Here is a 24,114-nt window from a genome sequence, read left to right on the forward strand (position 1 = left end):
TTTTTTGCCCAAATTTTTAAGGGAAAAATAAGGATACACATTATACATGAGCAATACTAATTCCATATCTATGTAAATGTTTATATTTTTAATATAAAATCTTTATCATATATATTTTTAAATTTTTTTCCCATTACCATTTAGTCCCCTTTATACTCTCTATGTAAACGTTTTTAATTCTTTTGATTTTTTTTCCTGAAAGTTTGGGCCAAAATTTTCGATGTGCATTATACATGGCAAAATACAGTATTCCGATCATATTCACGTCGTGCGTTTGCTTCTGTATATCTGCTCGCCCTACGCCTGTTCGAGACTCACCTAATGTAACCCACAGTCACGGGCTTCCATGCAGCACCTAGAGAGCTGCTGCTGAAGAGCATTTCAAAATGCAGTCTTTACGAAACTAGAACTGCTCTTCTTACTATCACTGTGTGTTTTTGAAGCTTCCACACTTAGGAGGACTTGAAGAAAACGGTGGTCTCTGCCATGTTGGAACTAAAAGGAAGACTTCTTCTAATTATGTAAAACTGAAGTCTTCACACGGAAATCACTGAACACAGAGGAGAATTTCTGAGCCTCCCCATGTCCCTCGTGAGCACTTGAACTAGAATCCGAGGTAGTGCGCCGTAGATAGTTGGCACTGCCGATTCATAACCAGCCAGCTGCTTTCCAGGTTTCATACTGAAGCTAAGAATCTTTGTTGTTAACAAAGTCGAAGTTCTTGAGTAATTAAAGAAATAAATATTGCACGTGGAAAAAACTGAAGCCAATTTGGGGTGTTCTCCACTTTAAACCTGTTGCCAGCTGCTATTGCTCTAAACCAAGTTCTCCAAGTGAGGTTTTAAATATACAAACTATATATAAATATCCATGCAAATATGGACATCAAACACTGGTGTACTTGCAGGTGATAATTACCATTTACCTGGAAAAGAAACGAGGTTCTCCAAGGAAAGAGAGGCCCTTCAGCTCTGCTAAAGCAACTCGCCACCAACAGCCCAAGGGCAGGGGGGCCAGGAGCAAATTACCGGCTTAGCCTTTCATCCCTGTAATGTGCTGAGGACCTATACACATAAAGGTTCTTCTGTCCGCTTGGGACTCAAGCCTCCTACTCTTTCCACCCCAAAACTACAAGTGTCAATGAGGCCTCTGGCCTCACCCCTGTAAACGCTCTCCCCTGCTCCTCCCATGGTTCAGAGAAACGGCCAGTGCCAGGACTGGGTCTTCACCAAGCTAAAATACAAAATTCTCCAAAATCAAAAGTCTTAGAAAATAACTGGGCCTGTTCACACATCACAATGTGTTCTTTTTTAAAGACTCTTGCTCTTTTGAAAAGAGATTCAAAGTAGTTTCTCAACTCACCAACAATTAAAGGAAAATAAGTGACACAGCAAATCTCTTAAAGCCAGCGTGGAGAGTGCCACTCACCAGTCCACGCACGGACTCAGTAACGCGGCACGGCGCCCTGAATGGCACGCAGAGCTGACAGTGAGACGGTGGGCGGAAGACATGCAGGCCCCTGTCTTACAGGACCTGCTGTTTAGTTATCTAGAAATAACATTTTTAATGTTGCCAATAAGTCAACAGACAATAATATCACCTCAAGTCCTTTTTGGAGGTAAGCTTTGATATAAACCATTGAAAATGAAATTCACCGATCATGATATCATGGCGAGAAAAAATATGAATCTATAGAGAGTAAGAAAATAATTCAAAAGAGGGAACTTGGGTCTTTCGCCCACAGCAAGCACACTGTGTCTCGCTGCCGAGGTCACGCACAGCCGCACGTATTCTTTCCTGCACATTTACGAAGAGAAGCAAACCGGCATTGTGGATGCTTCCCAAGAAACAAACTGGACCGTTTTCCTCAAATTCTTATTCCTTTCTCCCCAAAGTCCTGCCCCATCTACTTCTGCTTTAATAGCTTCATCTTTATGGAAGTGAAATATTTCAAACAAAATTATGAGTCATCACAAAAATCGTAAATTACAAATGCAAATGTAGTTTTATCACATTAGAAGAAAGTCTGCCATTTTAGAAGGCTGTTTCATCAAGAACCTCCGTCCAAATTTTAGTCCTGGGAGCACCCCATTCTCCAGTCTTCCTGACACCGCAGACGGGGTTCAGGTCCCCACTCTGCACCTCACTGCTCCGTGGGGTCATGCTCTCCTCGTCTCTCACAGAGACAGACAACGCCCCGTCACGGTAACACAACACGACTGGGAGAGGCGTGTGTAAAATGATTACAGAAGTGCTTTGCACATAATAAGGGCTCAATAAATAGCAACGGTTACAGTGTCCAAGTTTCAGTATAGATTCCCATTACTATAATTCAGAAGAGGGGTGTGAAACCAAAGATGAGTAAGACTTTAAGAGAGCATCTAGCTTCTCTGAAAAAGCTTACGCCTGGCCCAACTATAGTCTAGAAGCTTCCAGGAAGAACTTGGCAAATGAGACCGCTGCGCCAACGGCGGAGGTCTTTAAGGAATCCTGGGGAACGGGAGGAGGAGCTGGCCAAACGAAGGAAAGTCCCTGTTTTCAAAAACGACTGAGAATGCAAGGTCTGCAAACTGCTAGACCACAAGGACGTTCTGGAACAAACTATTAAAATACGTGGTTGTTTCAGAACGCTGGTGGGCCACCGCTGAGGATGAATTAGTCCAGACGACACCACTTCCTCCTTTCATAGCAGACTACCAAGGGCAGGAAGAGCGACAGATGCGGGGGAGCAAGAAAAAGGCCCGCGACGGTAGGTTTATACTGTACTTCGGACAAGGAGAAATGTAGATGCACAATACGAACAGGCTCATTATCTGTAAAATGACTGCCAAATGCTACTTTTAAATGAATAAATATTTTTAATCCAGAAGGAAGCGCCCAGTAACCAGCCTCAGGGTTTGTGTAAATCCTGTTCTGATGACCCCAGTTTACACGGATTAGGACGCACAGCGACCTTCCCAGCAGGTCAGCTCCCTGGAAGAATGGCCGTGTCGGCTGGTCCCCAGCTCCACTCCTGGCCCCTAGGACAGGACCTGGCATCCTGTGGAAGTTCATTAACTATCCATCAAAGAAATTAAAGATATAAATAATATGACATTTGGAGGGCTAATAAAGACCCTGAATAACTTAATCATAATCCAAAGTTCTTCACAGAATAGAAAGATGGGCCAGTTTGAACCCTGGTCATCGGGCCCAGAGGGACGAGCCCAGACCTGGGGGTCAGGCAGCCTCTGCCTTTCACCTTGGCTCTGCCACCTGTCGGGGGGCGGGGGAGGGAAGAGGGGGTGGGAGAACTGAGGCAAAGTCTCAACAGAAAATGGAAAAGTAAGGTCTTCTACATAAGTCCAATATTGATCAATATTTAGAGAGAGAAGAGGTGACTGTTAGGTAGGGTGGTACATAACTGGTGAAAATGTTAATTCTTACTACAAAAACATAGTTTTGAAGATTCATGCACGAGGTCCTGTCAGGGCCACAGGTGACAGCAAAAGGGAGCACTGTCGCTTGTGTCAGGACACCAAGCACAGACCGGGGCTACAGACTGGGACTTAGGATCCCACTGGCGCGCACACCAAAAGCCGAGATAAATGTAAGTTGATAAAAAGTTAGATGGATCAACAATTTGCTGTCACTGCTTTAGAAATATATTAGCCCACTAAGTGTATACTATTTGCCTGGCACTGTTCCAAGTCCTTTGCATGTAATCAAGTCATTTAATACCCACGAAAATGTTCTGAAGTACTATTATTATCCTAGGTACAGACGAAGAAACAGAGGCACAGAGCGGCTGCATAACTGCCCGAGGTTACTAGTCACTAAGGCTCACAGCAGCTGAACAGACAGACGCCAAGGCCAGCGGCCCCTGGGCCTGTGCCCGCACCACTGCAGCGTGCAGCTCAGGCCGCACGGAAATGCACTGAGGGGCACTCTGCTGACCGGGAGAGGGATAGTCCTGCTTGCCTCTGTTTCGGCCGGAGCACAGCTAGGGACGTCGTTTGGATTTGAGGTCTGTATTTTTCACACGAACTGGTTACTCTGGACTGTGTTAAGGATGGCAAGGAGACGTGAGGCCGTGATACACGCGGAGGGCGGAAGGAAATGTTTAGCTTGGAGAACTGAAGACTCGGAAGGGAATGAGATTAGCTCAACTGTGTGGATGGCCACGTGGAAGAAAAACCAGACACACTTTATTCAGCAGCTTTCAAACTTTTCTTTGAACCATTGTGATCCAGTTGACAGATGCAGTTCAGTAAATAACTTAATTACACAATCAAGACAAAGGTTTTATGAAAACCTCACTGTCTGTGATCCACTCTGATAGTTTCACACTCTACTCTCATTCTGCTCTGCTGCTCCTCCCCTTTGCCCTCGCCTGTCCCTCCTCCTCCTCTCTTAATGCTGGTCGTATCCAATAAAAATTATTTCACAATCTTGTATTTCAACTTAAAATTTGAAAAATGCTGCTCTATTTGGCCACAAGGACAGAAACTAAAGAGCAGATGGATAGATGTTATAGAAAACTATATTTTAACTCATAACCAGCCACTAAGTAACTGCCAGAGCTGTTCAAAGTTGTCACGGGCTGCTTCGGGACAAAGGAGGCTTTCCATCACCACAGGGGATGTCGGTCTCCCATCAAACCCTGCAGACAGAGTGGGAGGGACTCAAGGACACAGCTGAAGTAGAAGAACATTATGTTTGCTTTCCAATCCCAAAGTGTCATCATTCTAACCAAATTTTTGTAATAGAAATAATACCTTACCTTCAACAATGTCTATTTTCCAAAATATTTAGGTATGTGCAAAGTGACCAAGATATAAGGAAAGAAGGAAGGTTGGAAGGAAGGAAGAAAAAAAGGAAGGAAAAGAGGAATGAAGGAAGAGTAAAGGAAAGACAAGAAGGGAAGGGTAGGGAAGGAGGAGAAAGGAGAAGGGAGGTGTGAGGAAAGTGAAGGAAGGAGGTATGGAGAGATGAAAAGAAAGAAGAGAACAAGAGAGAGAGAGAAGAATAAAAAGAATAGATTGTATTCCTAAGTAAATTAAAGAGTTTTGCCTTCAAAATAAAGTCTACAACCCTACTTTCCCAATCCCGACAAGAATGTAAATTGGGTTCATCCAGAGTACAAGATTCCTGAGTACCCTGCATGAGAAAAAGAAGAAAAGGCATCTGAAAATCACTGTGGGCTCTATAATTAAGCTCTGATGGTTTTCCTTCAGATCATTCTGGATGATCAGATCATAACAGGAGAACTGAGACCCCACTCAGGACCTGATGTGTAAAACAGCTTTCAACGGGGTTTGGTCCATCCTTTTTGACAGGTATACGCATTCTAACAGCCTTCAAAGGCAACTTCTGGAAGCCCCTCCTAATTTTGTTAGAAGATACTGCCAAGAAAAAGAAGAGAGAAAGTAGGAGAAATCTAAGTAAGGGTAAAATGATTGAAAGGACCGTGACGCGAGCCCCAGAGGACGCAACTGATTGAGATGAAAGATGCCGATGGACTGCCGACCAGCCGTGCAGCCCACAATGTCTGCCGGCTCGTTACCAGCACACAGTATGCTCTTGCCTCCAGAGATCTCGGTCAATGTTTACAGCCACGTTCATAATCAAATGCCAACACCATTGGCACGGGGCTAGGGGCTGCTGTGAGACTCATGTTTCCTTGGTGATCTCAGCAGGCCTAAAAGAAATAAGGAAGTCCAGACTAGGGTAGACGCCCCATCCAATACCAACGAGAGTTCTCTGAGTGCTTTTCACCAAACTCGGTGACCTTACAAGGTCTCGGAGTAAAAGAGGGTGTGGAGTGGACCAGCCACAATCCAGCCACTGCTGGTGGTACTCGGTGCACAGGGAGATGGCTACTCGTGAATTAAGCAAATAAAATTAAGTCAAAGGGTATTCTCAACCGCAAACTCCTTCTGACAAGTTTAGTAATTCAGTGTTTATCCTCAATTAATACTACAGGTACATAGTTATCAACATGTAGTAGAAAATCTTTTGAATTTACACACTCAATAAGTTTAGTGTTGTTTTAAATGAAGTGGAAAGTTAGAAGCTCTTTGCTAAAACCATCTGGGCATCTTAGACATCTGAATCTTGAGTTGGACCCATTCCCACATTGTTATAAACCGCACTACAAACTCTCAAATCAGGGACAGAGTCCTTTGTGGAAAGATGAATCCAGAAAATAAACTGAAACCAGACTTAAGTTTGGCAACTTAAGTTCAAAAGACAGAGACTTGGAAACAGAAGAAAAAGACTAGAAATTGACATAATTCAGGTAGGCTGGAATTCAAAGCATGCTGGGACTTTGGCAACATAGACCAGCTAGAGCAAGACGCAGCCAAGGCCAGGCCTGGCACAGCCCCGGGAAACGCATACGAGCTCCAGAGGCCTGTCTGCCAGGTGCCTGCAAACCCGGTGCACCGCGTCCAAAGACACAGCAAGCTCACGCTTGGTTCGGGCAGATGCTGGGAACGGGAGGATGAATTCAAGGGCAGGGCAGGGCCACGAAGATACAGACTTACAGTCTCAGCGAGACTTCCATTTTTTCCAGCAATACTGGGATCTAAGTACACAGAAGAAGCTGGGATTCTTGGATACATGTAACAAAGATTCTAAATGGACAGCTGATTCACAAGGCGGCAAGGGAAATTCTAAAACCAAAAGCAGGGAGGAACATAAACACAGATGTGTTCCCCCGACATGGACAGGCCGTCCAGAGAGCACGTGTTGAGACGGGTAAGCAGGGAGGGGCTGTTCGTGGCCACGTGGGAGTCGGTGACGAAGCCTTGGGTTTGCTCAGTCTGAAGCGGAACAATCTCCCCCGTGACAACAAATCGATGGCTCTTTCTCTCTTTCTCTCTCTGTCTCTCTGTCTCTCTGTCTCTCTCTCTCTTCCTCTCTCTCTCTCAAATAAATCAATACAAATTTTTACAGCCAATACCTGCATTTTTAAAAAATGGACAAAGGACCTGAAAAGGCATTTTTTTCAAGAGGATTTTTTTAAAAGGCCAGTGGGTGTATGAAAAGGAGTTTAACATCCCTGATCATCAGGGACATGCACATAATCAAAACCACAGTGAGACATCACCTCACACCTGTTAAGATGGCTATTACCAAAAACACAAAAGATAAACGCTGGCAAGGATGTGGAGGAAAGGGAATCCTTATACACTACTGGTGACAACGTTCACTGGTGCAGCCATTATGGAAGACAGTTTCTCAAAAACTTAAAATGAAACTGCCGTACGACCCAGCAACCCCAGCCCCCGTACTCACCCCGAGGGGCTGAAGTCCGGGTCTCACAGAGATGCCTGCCTGCCCTCTCAAGTGCAGCACCGTCCACAACAGTCAGGATGCAGAAACACCCTGAGTGTCCACCAACAGGTTAACGGATGCAGAAAATATGCTGTATATATTTAATGGAATACCATTCAGCCATAAAACATAAGGAAATTCTTGCACTTGCAACAATATGGATGAAACTGCAAGGCATTATGCTAAGTAAAATAAGCCAGACAGAGAAAGACAAACATTGCATGGTATTATTTACATGCGAATGAAAAGGGAAAAAAAAGCCGATCGCATAGAAACAAAACAAAGTGCTGGTCCCCAAAGGCCGGGGCGGGGGAGGTGGGAAGGTGCCAGCCCAAGGATGCGGACTTGTAAGCTCCAGGGGCCACGTGCAGCTGTCCCCGCGGCCGGCCGGCGCTGTGTCCTCGTTGCAGACGTGACCACGGCTCAGAGTGGGTCTTAAGCATTCTCACCACACACAAGAAATGAGTTAACTATGCAAGGCGAGTAATGTGTTAAATAACTTGATCTGGTAATAATTCCACAATGTATATTATAAAACCATCACATATTTTAAATATATACAAATATATGTCAATTATTCCTCAATATAGTTGTAAAAAACAAACAAACAAAAAAAGAATCAAATTGCCTTTGTTGATATTCTCTATTGCAAATGCTTTCTCATGCCCCTTGCTCTGGAGCACATATTGGTGAAAATGTAGCTGGGTGGACTATCTGAGATCTTCCTGCCCATGTTCTCCTCTAGGACTTCTATGGTGTCGCTTTTTACTGTCAAAAAATACTGCGCCACCTACGCAGTCAGGAACCCAGAGCTGAGACACTGACATGAAAGTGATCCAGGGCTGGGAACACGCTCCCAGTGCCCGTGAAAGTCAAAGGCAAATCCCCTCCAGGGCAGTGGTCTCACCCTTGACTTTGGAACTCTAAAAGTCCTAATGTCTCCGTCTCACACCTGGAGTATCTGATCTGATCTGGGGTCCAACCTGCCAATCTGATTTCTAAAAGGTCGCCAGGAGATTCTAAGGTGCGGAAAGGATGGAGGACCTCCGCTCTAGAGAGACACGCCTTCAGTGCTGGCCACACCGAGTCCCCACCAGGCGCGGCTTCAAAATCAACATTTCACAGCGCCTGGAGGGACGGTCCGCCTGAGCCAGAGTAGGGAGCAGCAACTGAAAGCAAAGCTAAACCTCCAAGAACGTGAGATAGTAGAATGATTTGTTATAGACTACACAATGCCACTTAATTAAAATTTTTTTAAAAAAACAAAAATATGAAAATGTAGGGAAACACAGGCACAAAATGAAACTTCTAGAAAGGATAAGTATATTCACTGGTTTAAATAACTGGGTAAGTGGGTTGAAGAGCAGAGGGACAGGCGGGCAGAGGGGGTGGACAGCGAGGTGACTAGCCCAGAGGAAGCCCCTGGAAGGACCGGGCCCCGAGAGACAAGCGACAGGAATGACAACAGACGAAACAGAGTCACAGGAAGAGCCACAGGATGAAGGGGACGGTCCAACGTCCACCTCATCGACGCTCCCACAGAGAGAATGGAGGAGAGGAATATTTCAGGAGACAATGGCTGCTTTCTACCCGGAGATTTCAGAGCTCGCCTTATCCTCCAGGGAATCTAAGGCCGTCACACCTTCTCTCCGCGCCCACATTTCCTGTCCGGACTGAGGGGCAGAACTGAGGCAGCTCAGCACCGAGTTGAGTGCCACCAGTGGCTTCATCTGCAAGAGGTCGGGACAAGAGGGGCTGACAGCAGTGACCAGCTGAACACCCAGTGTGCTGGTCAGTGTGGTGACCCTGAAAATTCACGGGGCATCAGCAGATGAAGAAACAGAAGCGCTCCAGAATCCCATCCCCCGTTCGCTCCTTCCCCGTCCAATGGCAGGCCTAAACGAAACTGGTGTTTCTAAACTGATACGTTAAGTACTTCCTTTCACTGACGGTGCGAAGTGCTGACGAGGCAGTGAGCAACGGGACTACTTTTCCATATGTTGCCAATGGAAACGTAAAACAACAAATAACTTTTGAAAACAACGTGGCAGTGTCAGGGAGGAAGAAACATCTCCCTACTTCCTTTCGGCTGGTGTAATCATTGAATCTACATAAAACAGATTAGATTAACAGGAGAAAATAACCGAATATAATCCCATACTCATGTACAGGAACCCCACATACATGACAGAGTCAGAGACCCACATGTACCAGAAGTTCGGCGGCCGAACGGTAAAGTGAGGTCTGCGTGGCATTTGGAGCCAACGACGAGGTTAGGGGTAGGGAAGGCCATCTGCAGGGTGGCAAGAAGAGCAGGTGCTCGGTAATTAGACGTTGGCCCTGCCCTGTATGTAGGTCATAAACAGTTACCTCTGGTAACAGTTCTTACTGTGGGCAAGGCCCCTAATTTAAATTCTTTCATGGAGATGTAAAAGTTTCTTCTGAGCTCAAAGGGTGTCAGTTGTCTTCGGCTCGAAATAATTCACGTGGCCAAGCGACACGTCTCGGGGAGACCTGTCCTGGACCACTCGAAAGCCCCCAGAGGGTGAGAGGCATTTACTGTGCAGACGGGCAATTCCGGTTCAAGCATCTGTCCCAGGGACGCAGGAACGTGCGTCCACACAGAGACGTGGGCGTGCGTGCGTGTTCACAGCAGCTGCTTCATACTGGCCCCGAACTGAAATAATATGAGCAGATGAATAAATTATAGCACATCTATATCCAACATTGAGCAGTATTTCTCAATATTAAAAAGGAACAAACTACTGGTGGAAACAATCCCATGGCTGAGTCTCAGAAACGCTATGCTGAGAAGAAATAAGTGAAAGGTGCCAAAGTTTATACATTATGATTCCATTTACGTGACACTTTGGAAAAAACACACATAATCTATGGTAACAGCGAAAAGATAGCACTTCCCCGAAGCCGTGAGGGAGGGTGACTCATGGGCAGGGGCGGGGCACGGGCAGCTTTGGGGTTTATGGAAACGTTCTATGTTGTTATTGTGATGGTGGTAACGTGAGAACATACATTTGTCAGAACCCAAAACACTGCACATTTAAAATGGGTGTGGTTTATTATATGGAAATTGTACCTCAGGAAAGCTGATTTTTAAAAAGTCTTTCCTCTTGCCAGGAACATTTTCAGCTCTTTCCCCTGCAAACATATCGTCTTATCACGGCACACTTTTCCTGCATTTTCCGTCCTGATTTTATCATTGTCTCACTTATCTTAAGAGTAGGTCGTAAATTTGCAGTTCTCTTCCATTTGCTCAAAGCAGGATGTAAATGAGGGATTCTGGCATAAAAGAGGAAGATATTTGGAATACTCTGGGTTCGAATCCCAGCTCTACCCGTGACTCGCTATGCCATCTTGAGTATTGAAACGCTCACCCTCGGCTTCCTCAACCGTGAGATGGAAATTGTAATAACACTCGAGTCTTCGGGATGTGAGGGGTGTCAACTTTGTGTCACAGAGTGGGCGCTCAGTAAATGTTGATCGGTTTCCTTAAATCCTTCCTCATTCGTGCCACAGGCTAGCCAGAGGGACTGAAGTGGGAGTCGGTGGACTTGGTTCAGCACGCACTGCCCAGTGGTGACTGAAGCGGCTCAGAAGCACATGCCAGCAGAGTCACTCAAGCTAAGTCTGCGAACCAGCGCCCACCCGTCCCCTGCCACCACTGCCAGCAAGGTAAGCACAGAGATCGAGGTGAGTATTTAAAAATGTTTATAGAAGTTGGAGATGAGCGTGTATGAGCTAGATGAGAAAATGCGCTTTCGGTTTAAATCTCGTCCAGGAGAAGGTTCTCAGAGCAGCCTGGGCCAGCACGGAAACCAGCACACTGCTTCCTTCATTGAGACAATCTTACTGTGAAAAAAAAGTCAGCTGAACTAGACGAAGTGCTTTGCAAAAACAGATAACTTCTTCTGCTTATATTTATTGAAATGCCGTTATAAAATTGTACATGCGTTTATCTGTTTATAACATTTATCTGTTTATATCTGTTGAACTAATTATTTTTACAACGGGCTCCTGTTTTCTATGCCTTTTTGTTCACTCTTTTCTATAGAGTCATTTTCATGAATTTTACAAAGCTATTTGTATTATGGTTTGGGAACTAAATTGGTCCTTCCCCACAGATAGTTTGAAACCTTTTTTAGAGCATCTATTCCTCTTAGACTAAAGGTTATGCCTCCACCCTACACTTTCCCTCAGCTTCAGTTTTCGGAGTTACCTTTGATTGGAAACATCTGTTTTTGTTTCCCTAGGATAAGGGCGGGGAAGCGACTTGGAGGAATTCTGCAGGGTCATGCACTAGCCAGGTTCCTCACTTTTAAGACTCTGCTGCCACCTTGTGGCCATTCGGCTTATGACCCCGAGCTAGAAAACACCCTCTGCTTTTTGCTGTTGTTTCCCCATTCCTCTCAACCGGAACACTTATCTTCTTATCCCACTTTCCCCACCTGATTCCTTAGTGAGCTCCACGAAACCTACTGAATTCTCTGCCCTTTTTTAGTTCTTGGTAGCTCATTTGCAACAGTTTTGTTTAGGTAGTTTGTTACTGCTACGTGAATGTGGGGATTTTTACTCAATGTCAAACCAAACTGCTACAAGAGCAATGAATTATACAATTGACTGGCCTCAGTCCATTCAAATAAAAGTAAAAACTTTTAGCAATGAAATATAAATTATTTTACTTCTTGCCACCCACAGAGAAAGTCACCTTATATGCAACACGCAAGCCATCCCGGACAGATCCCACACTGGCCGTCGGAACATAGATTAGAGACAATTTTCGGTGCATTGAACTGAGGGAAGGTGCTTTACAAATTCACAGGTGCACTCTGTGGAGCTCCTTCATTATAACTGCATATTACTAGTTCTACATGAGCGATGTACGTCGCAACTCGCCAAGATGAAGACGAAACGTGAGAGGCTAACAAAGGAGGAGAGAGGGAAGGAGCTACACGCTTCCTCAAAGCTCCTCCCTTCCTGGGAACGTCACCTCAGCAGTTAGAACTGTGAGCGGAAGTCAGGGTCGAGGTCCCTCGCTCCCTTGGGACTGGATTCCGTTTGAAAAGTCATTCTGCACCACCACGTGGGGTCTGCAAAGCTGACCTTCCTTCAAGGCTTCCTACACCTAACAGACATAAAACACGGTGGCCTAAAACACTGCAGCTCGGCAAGAAGGAAATTGGACCCTCATCTGACACCCTGTACAAAAACCAATCAAAGTGGATGAAAGGCTTCAACAGCAAAGCTAAAACCGCAAAACTACCAGAAGAAGCAGAGGGGGGAAGCGTCTTGACTTGGCCTCGGTAATGACTCTTTGGACATGACACCGAGAGCTCAGGCATCCAAACGGAAACAGGCAGGTGAGACGGCATCGAACTGAAACATGTCAGCCCAGCAGAAGAAACTGAGTCCACACAGCGAACAGTCAACCTGCAGACAACAGGAAAAACTTGCCAACAACGTACCTGGTAAGGGGTAATATCCAAACCATGTAAGGAATTCATACCACTCAATAGCAAAAAAGTAATCTGATTCAAAAGGACAAAGAACTTGATGAAACACTGCTCGGAGGAAGACATGAACACGGCCTGCAGGTATGAAATGAGGTGCTCAGACATCGCTCATCAAGGGGATGCAAATCAAAACCACGGTGAGATGTGACCTCATGCCTGCAAGGATGGCCGTTATCAGAAGACCGACGGTAACAAGTGTCGTCGAGGACGTGCCAGGGGAACCCTGTGCACTGCTGGTGGGGCTGTAACAAGTGAGGTCACGATGGAAACCAGGGCAGCGGCCCCTCCCACTATTTAAAGGAGGCCTGCCGTGGGCCCCAGCCAGCCCGCTGCCAGGTGGTTGCCCAGCAGAACTGCGATCAGGCCCCAGAGAGCTACCTGCGCTCCATGTCCAGTGCACCGTGACCCACAACAGTGAAATGTGGCGACAACCAAAACGTCAGTCGCAGATGAACGGATAAAGGAAAAGCGGTATGGACACACACGGTGGAATATTATTCGGCCTTAGAAAAGGAAATCTGCCGTTTGCAACAACGTAGATGAACTTGGAGGACATGAAACTGAGTGAGAAAACCAGGGACAGACAAAGGCTGTGTGATCTCATCCATACGTGGAGTTTGAAACGGTCGATCTCACGGAAGCGCGGAGTGGGACACTGGGGAGCGCAGTGACGCTGGTCCAGGGGTGTGAGTTCCAGCCACGCACCACGAACGGGTGCTGCAGACCCGACGTGGAGCGGGTGGCCACATCCACAGTGCTTCCCTGAACGCTTGAAATTTGCTGAAAGGTTAGAGCTTGAGCGTCTCTCTCACACACACCCTAAAGAGACAACGCTTTCAGGTGAGGGCTGCGTTAGTGAGATTGATGTTGTGATCACTTCACAACGTGTAAATATCTCAAAAGGTCCGGTTGTACACCCTCAGTACACGCAATTTGTATTTGTCAGTTATACCTCCATGGAGCTATTTTTCTAACTGGCGGCTACTTGAAGTTGCGTATCCCTAATATCACCCTAAAATGCAACTGGTAAAAATACTAGTGGACAGAGGCTTGTTTTCAAAGTAATATTTTTAAAGGCAGTATCATTTATTAAGGTCAAATAAAAGGTGACCTTGGAGGATCAACTTTTGGTTTTGCATTTGCAAGCTCACTGAACTGGGAGACACTAGGGAAGTGGAAGCGAGAGGCGGGGGCAGTAAAGTGTGGTCAGGGGCGAGTGCTGGGGAAGGGCTGGGTGCAGCGGAGCGAGCATGGACCGGAGGGAGCTGCAGGGGAACAGGGCCGATCTACCGACGGAGCACAGCCAAGCCAGGAGGAGCCCTGCGGGGGAGAAAGGACAGGACGGGTGCTGGTGTGGGGACGGGGAGTCCCATGATGAGAGACACATTAAGAGTGGGTGACGCTGCTGCAGGAAGCCTTCTAGATGCTTCCATTATCCCTGTTGGGGGATTCTTAGAGCAGTATGTATGTGGAAGAACTTCTGGTGGAAGCTGGAGGAAATCAGAGACAGCGATCACCACTCACTCCTTCCTTCCAGTGGCCCGAGGGAGGGAGGCGTGACTATCACCATGTCCAGTGTCCTGGGAGATGGTGGGGCAGTGAAGGGGGCAGGGGGGAAAATGCACAAGGACAAGTGGCTCTTCCTTCAGCCACAGAGAAGGGACCACGACTGTGCCTTAAACTGGGGGGGGGGGGGGGGGGGGGGACCACATACGTATCAATAGCAAGAGTCTCCCGGGGAACTTGTTAGAGGAAACTGCCAGCACAGAACCACCCAGGTGAGGGCAAAATGAAGAGCTCCCTTTCCGGGACAGTGGCCTGTTAATAGAAAACACCTCCCTTTGGGGAGATCGAGTCTGGGCTCCCCTCACCCAGGCCTTCCGCTCCCCAAAGGGCAAACCTCCCTTGGAGAGGCCGGGGAACGCCCACAGGCCACAGAACCAACAACGCTCATCCACACATCAAGCCTGGAACCTATTCTACATCAGGACAAAGGCCCTGAGAAATGTGACCCCAGAACTTGATTCTTACGGCCAGAGAGGGGTGAGAAACCCAACATGTTCACTCGAACAGTCAGATATGACGCTTCTATCCAGACTGGATAATGCATTCCTGCATATTTTCATCTTCGGAACAGGTGGTTTGAGATGCAAACGAAGCACTAAGTGTCAGAGCCGTTTCCTAGCAGTGGCTATTTTGCAGGCGTTACCATGGCACCAATTCAACAGTGTTCTCAGAGGCGGCCGCACCTCAGCAAGGTCTTTCTAACTCAGGGCAGCAAAGTTCAAGCACACCGACAGACGCCAACCATGGAGAAGCCCTGCACCCACAGCAGGAGGTGACTCTGTGCGGTACAGCTGCCTTCTGAGGCTCCTGGGCACGGGGAGCTTAGAGAGGGGGAAAAAGAACCTGGACCGTCTCCGAGAGCACCTGCAGCGGGAGCCAAGCCTGGAGACGAGATGACGGTAAATGTAACTGCTAACATTTGTTTTTAGCTGCGAACAGATTGTGCGCAGATTGGGAAGGGCTAACTCCACTCTCTCGTTACTCCAGTGCCCACTGTGCTGTACCGGCACTCGCTAAACCGTCGCTGGGTGAAAAGAAAGCAGATTGCTCTCCCAGGGCTGCTGCTGCCCGGGGCTGCTCCCAGCCGGAGGAGGACAGAGCTGGGTCCTGCAGGTCTCCACCTCTCACTGCCAGTACACCCGCTCTTTGAGGGCGAGATGCATTCCCTGGGCACCGACCGAGCAGAAGGAAGGGGACTAGGTGACAGGGACGCAGGAGTCTGGGCCATCCCCGCCCTGGGCTAACCAGGGCGTGTCCCTGCCCGATTAGAGGACAACGAAAGGACAGACACCACAAGTTAGCGCAGGACGGTCCGTGACCAGTGGCTAACTGACGAATGAACCACAAATTCCATCTGAGTTCGAGGGGGCAGCAGCTCTTCCCCAGGTCCCCATCCGAGGAGGGAGCTCAAACCACGGGCCGTAAGGAGAGCCACCGCTGGCTGGCACTGAACAGCCACCCGCAAGATGAGACTGCAGAGCTCCCTCCAGGGTGCATGAAGGCCATTAGCCCTCAGATCCTCCTGCAAGACAACAATGATGCACCATCCGTGGCTAAAACAGCCACAGGAGAGGAAGAGGGCAAAGGAAGGGTGCGTGGGAGAGCGGTTGGGAGTCTCCATTCCGCCCTTATCTTGAAAGAAGCACAGAGCTCCTGTTCCCCAAACGGCAAACCTGGGACCGCTGTATAGTGTTAACTCCACCCCCGCCCAACACCCCGACAAAAAGGTAGAAAAGGGCCTCTCGGTCCTGCTTCCATAACATTCTGGCCAAACCAATCTGTAAACTTTCTGTGGGTGCACTGAAACTGTAATCTGAGCACAAACCTGAATATCAGGGGTGGCACCCAAAGGTGGGCCACCGCCAGGGCTCGGCAGTCAGAAGGGAGTGAGGCTGGGTTCGGGGGGTTGGTGTTCGGAGAGACCCAGTGCCGTGAGGAAGACTGAGCGGGCAGCGGGTGCCGGGAGAAACCCACCCTCAGGATGAAGCAGGAGATGGTGTCAGGCCCCAGGTCCTCGGTCCGTGGCCCAGGGTTACGCAGAAACAGCCCAGGGCCCCAGGAAACGCTGTGTGAGGTCTAGGGAGCCTCAGGGCAGGAATTCACAGGCCCCGGGAAAATACAACGCTTCGGAGGAGACTGGGGCCAACCCCCTTCCTCTGGACTGAGCTGACAGGACAGAGGTTAGGAGAAATCCGGAATGTGATGGGTTTGAGATGCCCGGAGTCACTGCAGAGATAACAGCCATTACGATAGTGGTGCCGCAAGTCAAGCCACATTCCATCTACGGCAGGACTGAGGTCCTGAAATACTTTCTGTCCGGGGCGGGGCCACGGAAGGAGCCGTGCGGGTTTCTGCCCGGAGACCCAACACAGCCGCAGCCCAGGTGGCCGGGGCTGAGGCGGCCGACAGTAGCTGATCGCAGCGTTCCCGGATGAGAGGCTGGAACACACACCTCGGAAATTACGAGTGAGATTCTGAAGAGTGAAAAATGTCCTTTGCTGCAATGGTCACTTGATCTCTTTCCGATTTTCTGCTTTATCTGTTTTGTTACCCAGACAAAATGTTCAATGTGAAAAATGAAATCATGGGTATTAGAAGAAAATATAGGGAATACTTAACTCCCCTTGGAGGGGAAAGTCCTTTCTCCAGGCATTAGTGAAAAAAACAAATCATAAGGATAAATATCAGATGGCATAAAAATGAAAAGTTTAGTGCAATTAAAGTGCCACCAGCACCACGAAAAGGCTCCGTACCCCAGATAAGATGTGTGCAACAAACGTGCAGCCGGTACTCCTGACACAGGGAGAGTGCTTGTGAATCAGTAAGGAGACCCTCAAACAGGTAAAAGGTAAGGGATCAAATACACGTCACGGAAGAATAAGGGCTACAGGCCAGTAAGCATGCGGACAGGTGTTCGGCCTCACTGGGAACTGACAGGGTACAGCTCAGACCCACAGAGATGCTCCAGTCCTCCAGGCGGCCAGGGGGGCTGTGGACCGCCGTGGGGGAGGGTGAGATGGAGCCGGCCCCCCTTCCCAGGAAGCGGTGTGAGAATGCCCGATCGAATGGTGGGGCTTCTCAGGTCCACATGAAGGACAAGAATCAGAGATGTGGACGATTTCTTTAAAGACACATTCATCCAAGTGGTATTCACAGTAACAAGACACAAGAACCTGAGTGCTATCATTAGGTAATAAAACACTAATTAGCCTTTACTGGTGTGGGGTTTTTGAAGAACTTCAATGCCATGGGAAAATGCTCACGACACATTACTAAGTGAAAAAGCACAGTATAAACACGACTTTATTTACGTTACGCAAAACACACACACGGCAAAAACACCGGAGGGAACAGGCCTGTGCGTGGCACTGGAAGTGTGAACTGACACAAGTCGGCATGAGTTGGCTTTTTCCTTTATGTGTATCCTTAAAAATTCTTCAGGAAACATGTGCCACTTGTATAGTAAAAAGTATTGTAAAATATTTTTTAACTACATGATAATGCCCTAGAGGTTGTTGCTTGGGAACAATGATGACTGAAGGAATATTTTTAAAAGAAAAAAAAATTATGTAGAGATCTCAACTCTCTGGTTTTTAACGTCCCAGAAACTGTCTGAAACATCCTGAAGAACTGTATTTGCTTTTAGGAGAGTAAAGTTTCCAAAACGCTCTCACAAGACCCACCTGCTGGAAATAAAACTCTCAGATGTGGATGAATGAGCATCCACGGCCCAGAGAATACTCACCTGGCACCGTGTTTTACTGTCCTTTTTCCATCACCCTCACACCCTCTCCCCCTCCATCCCCCCCACCCCACCCGACATCACCACAAACCCATCGCTCTGGGGCCTCAGGACCCGCGACTCGAGGAAGGTGTACTACGCCTTTTTCTTCTTCCTCCTCCTCCTCCTCCCCAGGAGTCTCAACAAAGACGAATCCCGAGCTTTCTAAGCAATGGATATATATTATTATCTTTCAGACTCAAAGCTGTTACCATGGTTATCACACTACCTGCTTTAAAGGAAAATATGACTCAGTAAAGTAATGCACTGTCTTTAGTTTCTCCCGCACTGGCTTTACATATAATTTCTCCTCCTCGTTTAGGATTGCGGCTAGAAGACAAAGGAAAGAGCCATGGAGCCGTTATTTGAGGAGTACCTAGGAAATCGCGGAACAATAGTGAAACCTTACTACTGGCTAAGCTTCTCTCTAGATTGCTCCAGTTGTCCTTACCATATTCGGACAGGGGAAGAAGCGCGAGTTCCCTACACAGAGTTCTATCAGATTTTTGGATTCCCTTATGGGCCAACACATCCTCACACCAAGCACCTCACGTTCTACGAGCTGAAAACTTCCAGCGGGAGCCTGGTGCAAAGGGGGCACGCCAGCAGTTGCACTGCGAACAACACTCACCCAGAATCGATGCTGTTTGAGACGCATGGGTACCTGGACGCGGCCGTCTACAACAACGACGGCATCAGGCACATCGTTCTGTACTCTAGCAGCTCCCCGTGCAACGAGGCTGACCACTGCTGTGTCAGCAAAATGTACAACTTCCTGACCGCGTATCCAGACGTCACTCTGAGCGTTTACTTCTCTCGGCTCTATCACACCGACACTGATTTTCCGGCCTCGGCGTGGAACCGTGAAGCTCTCCGGAGCCTGGCGAGTCTGTGGCCGAAGGTCACTCTGAGCCCAATCAGTGGTGGGATCTGGCACTTTCTCCTCGACAACTTTGTGAGCGGTGTTTTCGGATCCACTGTCTTCCAGCCCATTCTAACCAGGAGAGCGCTGGCTGACAGGCACAATGCGTATGAAATCGGCGCCATAACAGGGGTGAAACCTTATTTCACCGATGTTCTTTCCCAGACAGGAGAGGGCCAGAACGTGACCGCTCAGGCGGCTGCGGAGAGCTACACCTTCCACAGCATCTTTCCTGGACAGTCTCTTCCAGTGACAAGTGCACAGCCACAGCCCAGCCTGACACCAGACCTCAGGGTCCCCGTCGTCTTTGTGCTGGTGCCTTTCCGAGACCTACCCCCCATCCATGCCGGTCTCAACCCGTACAAGCCCAGGAATGTCGTCAGGCACTTGAACATGCCCCAGGTGCCATTCCGGGAAACCAAGGACCTCAGGAGGCCGGCCACCGCGATGTCAGTGGAGACAGCGGAACTCACAGACCAGTCTGCAAGTAACGAGGCAGACGGAAAGAAAAAGAAAAGCAAACGGAAAAAATAACATCGACATTCTGACACCATAAGACCAAACAAATTACCAGAGGACTTACACGATAACCAACAAAAATCTGGAAACTTTCTCTCTCAGGTGTGAGCCAAGGTGGCGATGAACTGATACACCAAAGGCAAAACCTGGATTATTTACCATCTCAACTGTCATAAAGCTATGCTATTCTAGGCCTCATCCAAAACGTTTCCATAAGCAACTTAATATCTTTCCTTTATTTTGAAAGTGGCAGGATCAAAGGGAGCCATTAGTACCTTGCCAATATTTTGGTGTGAAAAAGACACTGTCACCACTCAGGTCTGCTCATGTCATCTTTCCATTAAAAAGGCCTGTGGACTAAATGGCTTCCTAAACGGGTTTCGGCATAAAATTTTACTGTAAACTTGGAAAACAGCCTGAAGTTACTGGCATTGAGTGCTGTTTGCAAAAGCAAGTCAATGCTTTTCCACTAACTGTTCATTGTGGACAGAAGATTTTAGGCAGCCCATTTTTTTCTAAAGTGGTTCGAAATAGCTTCGTGTGGGGAAAAAGCTCTTCTGCTAATTGAGCAGATACAGCTACGAAAATCGATGTTTGAAATGCAGCCACCTGCTCGGCATGATCTCTCCCAGCCCAGGCCTCTCCTGCCTGAGCGGACGGCAGTGGCAGCGAGGGTGGCACGTGCGACTCTCCGGAGGCTCCTTCCGCCTCGTGCCGGAGAGACCCAAGCCACTCTCGCTGGCTCTCAAGTCTCCTCCCCTGCCTTCCTGTGGCCCCGGCTCATCCGCAACATTGTAAGTTCCTATGGGTCCGGTACTGTCTCCTTTCTTTAGTTTCCCTATAGGATCTGGCACAATATCTGGGCAAAATACGGGTGGCAAGGCTGTGAATCTACGCCTCGAAACTACCAGTCACTGCTCCCCGCCATTCTTCTCCATTCTAGCCAGGTGGCCACGTAGCTGTCCTGCCGCGGACACATTTTTTGGTGGTTGTCAGCGTCCGCTCTTCCTTCTGAGATGGCCCCCAGTGCATACCGGTAATTTGTTTTACTTCCTTTTTTCTGAGCACTTTTTTTCCCACCAAGGCATATCTATACCTTCTCTTAAAGCCTTGTTCCAAACACACTTCCTAGAAAGTGCCCTTTGACTAACCCTCTGAGCCTGTACATTACACCGCTTCATTCACACTTGCTGACTCACTTTCTTCTTAAAAGAAAAATGTTTAAAATGGAAATTTCTGTTGATTACAAGTCAATAAAAATGTTAAAAGAAACGTCTATTGTTAACCTGAGACTTCTATAAAATTATTGGAATTGTGTTTTGGGTATACAGTGATTATTATTTAAAGAGGTACTTGTGAAGTTTATGAAATCATAAAATCACATCTACGATTTGGGATATACAAGTTAAAAGGAATCCAGCGTGGCCAGTTGGGCATCTCCGATCACTGTAAGAGCAGATCCAGGTGGGTGACTTGGATAAGGTGTCAGCACATCTGGGAAGCTCGGGAGCCTGCGCTAAAGCTTCTTGCCAGACGGGTGGTGACACCCCAGCAGGAAGGACCCACCTACCTTGTGGGCTCCTCAAAAAAAAAAAGTAGACGCAATTAGTTGCTATGAAACCTATCTCCAAAGTCATCAAGAAGACCACAGAACCAATCTGGCTACAAAGGATCCAGATCGGACATAGGCTGAAATGTGTGATGAATTTGTATTTCAAATGTGACCCTGGATACCAATGGTATATAACAAAGGGAGAGGTGTTGCCAGAACTATAGAAAAGTGCTTTGGGCAGTTAAATTCTTGTACTGGGTAGTTCACACTGGGGCTAGGAAGAAGAGTGTTACTGACAGGTCATGACCCTAGGCCAACGCAGTCAAGGCTTAGACAGCAGACTAGGAGAGAGCAGAAAGGCAGATGGCCCCAGGTAAGTACCGCTGCCTTATCTGAAAAGCAAGGTGCATGCAAGATCACCTTGAAGGTTCCTTTGAGCTCTATCTGCTTAAATCAGCACTCGGAGCAGTAGTTCCAGGGAGTGAGCTCGTACAGTCAACAACAGGGTCTTCTGACTCACCTCACACGGGTTCTTGGTTGAGTCAGACTGAGCCAGGGATCTAGGGAAGGGTAGAAGTTGGAACGCTCCACCTCGCTTCAGCAAACTGGAAGTGGTGATCTGGAAGAACTACCACTGTTGCCACGTGCATGGAAATTCCAGTAAAGAAAATATAAGCCAATAAATGAAAGCAGCTGGTGGGTTCGGTGATCTAAAAAAGGCAGGGAGGTATATCCCAAGAAACTGATGAGGGTGGGGGATGGGAGCATCACCTTCGTCAGTCTACCATGGTCCAGGGTTAGACTCTCAGCTTTGTGAGTTCAACGACTACTTAGTCAATACAGAGGGAGCGGGCTTATTGATCAGGAGCAGACCTGGGTTAACAGAGCTCCCAAGGCTGATGTGTAAAAGCAGAAAGCTAACACAACTGACTTCCAGTGAGATTTACAACTGGCTGTGCACCCAGACAGTCCAGTTGTCCAGCTGACCAGCAATGCCGTGTGGATAAACCACATGAGAAGCCAAACTAGAGTCAGAAGTGTCCTTTGTGCGTTAGAGGAGCTCATTATGTGATTCAGGTGTTTAGTGCCAACAGACTCTGCTTGCCCAGGATGGACATCTGCCACTTGAAATTCAATGGCGTGACATACACAAGGGCACCTGTCCCCTGGACAGGGTTTAGGAGGCCCAAGGGTGTTTCATCAAGCTACACTTCAGTTCTGCTGGCCTCTCTTTAAACTGTTGTCACAGTTTTCTGATTCTTTTTTGATTCATAGTTTTATGACTCTTTTTTGATTCATAGTACATACAAACCAAAATGTTTAACTCACAAAATGAGACGTTATTCATCTTATTTCCAAGTAAGGAAAGCTACATGGTAACCTATACTAATTAGAAATAATATTACTACCTAACATTTACTAAGAGCTACATGTCAAGTACTTTTCTAAGTACTTGTATTTCTAAGTACATGTATTAACTCGCTTAATCCTCCCAATCATCCTATTAGGTAAGTATTTCAAATATGAACTGGATATCAGTGGTGGATACCAGTGGTATATTAGAAAGAGCAAAGCGTTGCCAGAACTATAGGAAAGAAAAGCATCTGAGCAGTTACATTTTTTGCACTGGCCGGTTAAGACTGGGGCTAGGACGAAGAATGTAGGCCGGTCATGAGTCCAGGCCAATATGGCCCCTCCTTAAATGAGAGGCTGTTAAGAAAGCACAAAGATACGATACATGGCCCCAGGCAAGCAGTTTCTGTTTACTCCTCTGAAAAACAAGGGGCATGAGAACATCCTCTTTAAGGTTCCTTTCAGCTCTATTTGCCTACATCGGAGCAGGAGTTCCACAGAGTGATGGAAACACAAGCTTCAGAATCTGGCAGTCCTAATTCCGTATCATTCTGCTACTTGCCAGCCGAGTATTATTGGCTGAGGTACCTAATCTCTCGGAGCCTTAATTTTCTCATCTATGAAATGGGAACACTAATTCCTAAGCCGTAGAGCTACTCATTGAATAATGTAAGCATAGTAAAGAGCTTATTAACCAAGTGTCTAACAAACAACAAACACTCATCAAGTGGTTGCTATTATTGAAAAAATATTAATAGGATGATAGATAGTAGAAAAGGATAGGAATTGCGAAATCTTTAAAATTCTATCAAAACTGTAAGTCTGAGATGACTATTTTCTGTAAGAAGTAAAATTATATTTGTAGAATTTGCGACAATCAGGTTAGGAGGAGAAAAAATGCTGATTTTAATATTTTGCTTAATAGTCAATAGTGGCAATGAAAAAAGTCATATGGCCATGGTCACGGAAGAAACTAAAATAATTGTAAGAGTATATATTTTTTGCAACTTCTTGCCAATAAGTTGAAAATCTAGATGAAATACATAATTTACTAGGAAAATATAAATTCTAAAATTGATTCAAAAAGAGAAAGAAAACCAGCAAATCAATAACTACAAAAGATAAGTAGGCCCAAAGATCTGCCTTTAAGAATATTAGCAAGCCTAGATATTTTGTAAGCACAATCTACAATTTTCAAAGAAAAAATACCATGGCAACTTAGTATTATTCAAAATATTTCAGAGCATAGAGTTAAAAAAAGGTGGAGATCTTCTCAATTCATCTTACAAAGCTAGACTAACAATAATAGCAAAACCAGATAAAGACACCACAAAGAAATAAAACTATGAACCAATCTGATTTATAGATTCTGAAATCATATAAACAAAATAAACACTAATCAAATCTAGCAAGCTATTAAAATAGTAACCAAGTAGAGTTTATTCTAGCAATGTGAGAATGGTTCAGTGCAGAAAAATATATAAATATAATTCATTACATTCATAAATTAAAGAATCAAAAACTACGTGATTTTTATCATTAGCTCCCCACAAAAAGCATTTGATAATTTCAG

The 24,114-nt window shown here is 46.7% G+C and overlaps 2 protein-coding genes across 3 annotated transcripts in view; one reads left to right on the plus strand and one right to left on the minus strand.

Annotated features, from left to right (window-relative positions):
- Nucleotides 1-24,114, minus strand: part of RGL1 (ral guanine nucleotide dissociation stimulator like 1) — a 218,558-nt gene that overhangs the window by 190,221 nt on the left and 4,223 nt on the right. The window lies entirely within an intron of this gene.
- APOBEC4 (apolipoprotein B mRNA editing enzyme catalytic polypeptide like 4) lies at nt 14,742-20,758 on the plus strand. Its single transcript, XM_036015528.1, has 2 exons — nt 14,742-15,313; nt 18,518-20,758. The coding sequence occupies exon 2, from the start codon at nt 18,548-18,550 to the stop codon at nt 19,649-19,651; it is 1,104 nt and encodes a 367-aa protein (XP_035871421.1). The 5' UTR covers nt 14,742-15,313; nt 18,518-18,547; the 3' UTR covers nt 19,652-20,758.

Source organism: Phyllostomus discolor, chromosome 14 (genome assembly GCF_004126475.2).
Source record: "Phyllostomus discolor isolate MPI-MPIP mPhyDis1 chromosome 14, mPhyDis1.pri.v3, whole genome shotgun sequence".
Taxonomy (NCBI): domain Eukaryota; kingdom Metazoa; phylum Chordata; class Mammalia; order Chiroptera; family Phyllostomidae; genus Phyllostomus; species Phyllostomus discolor.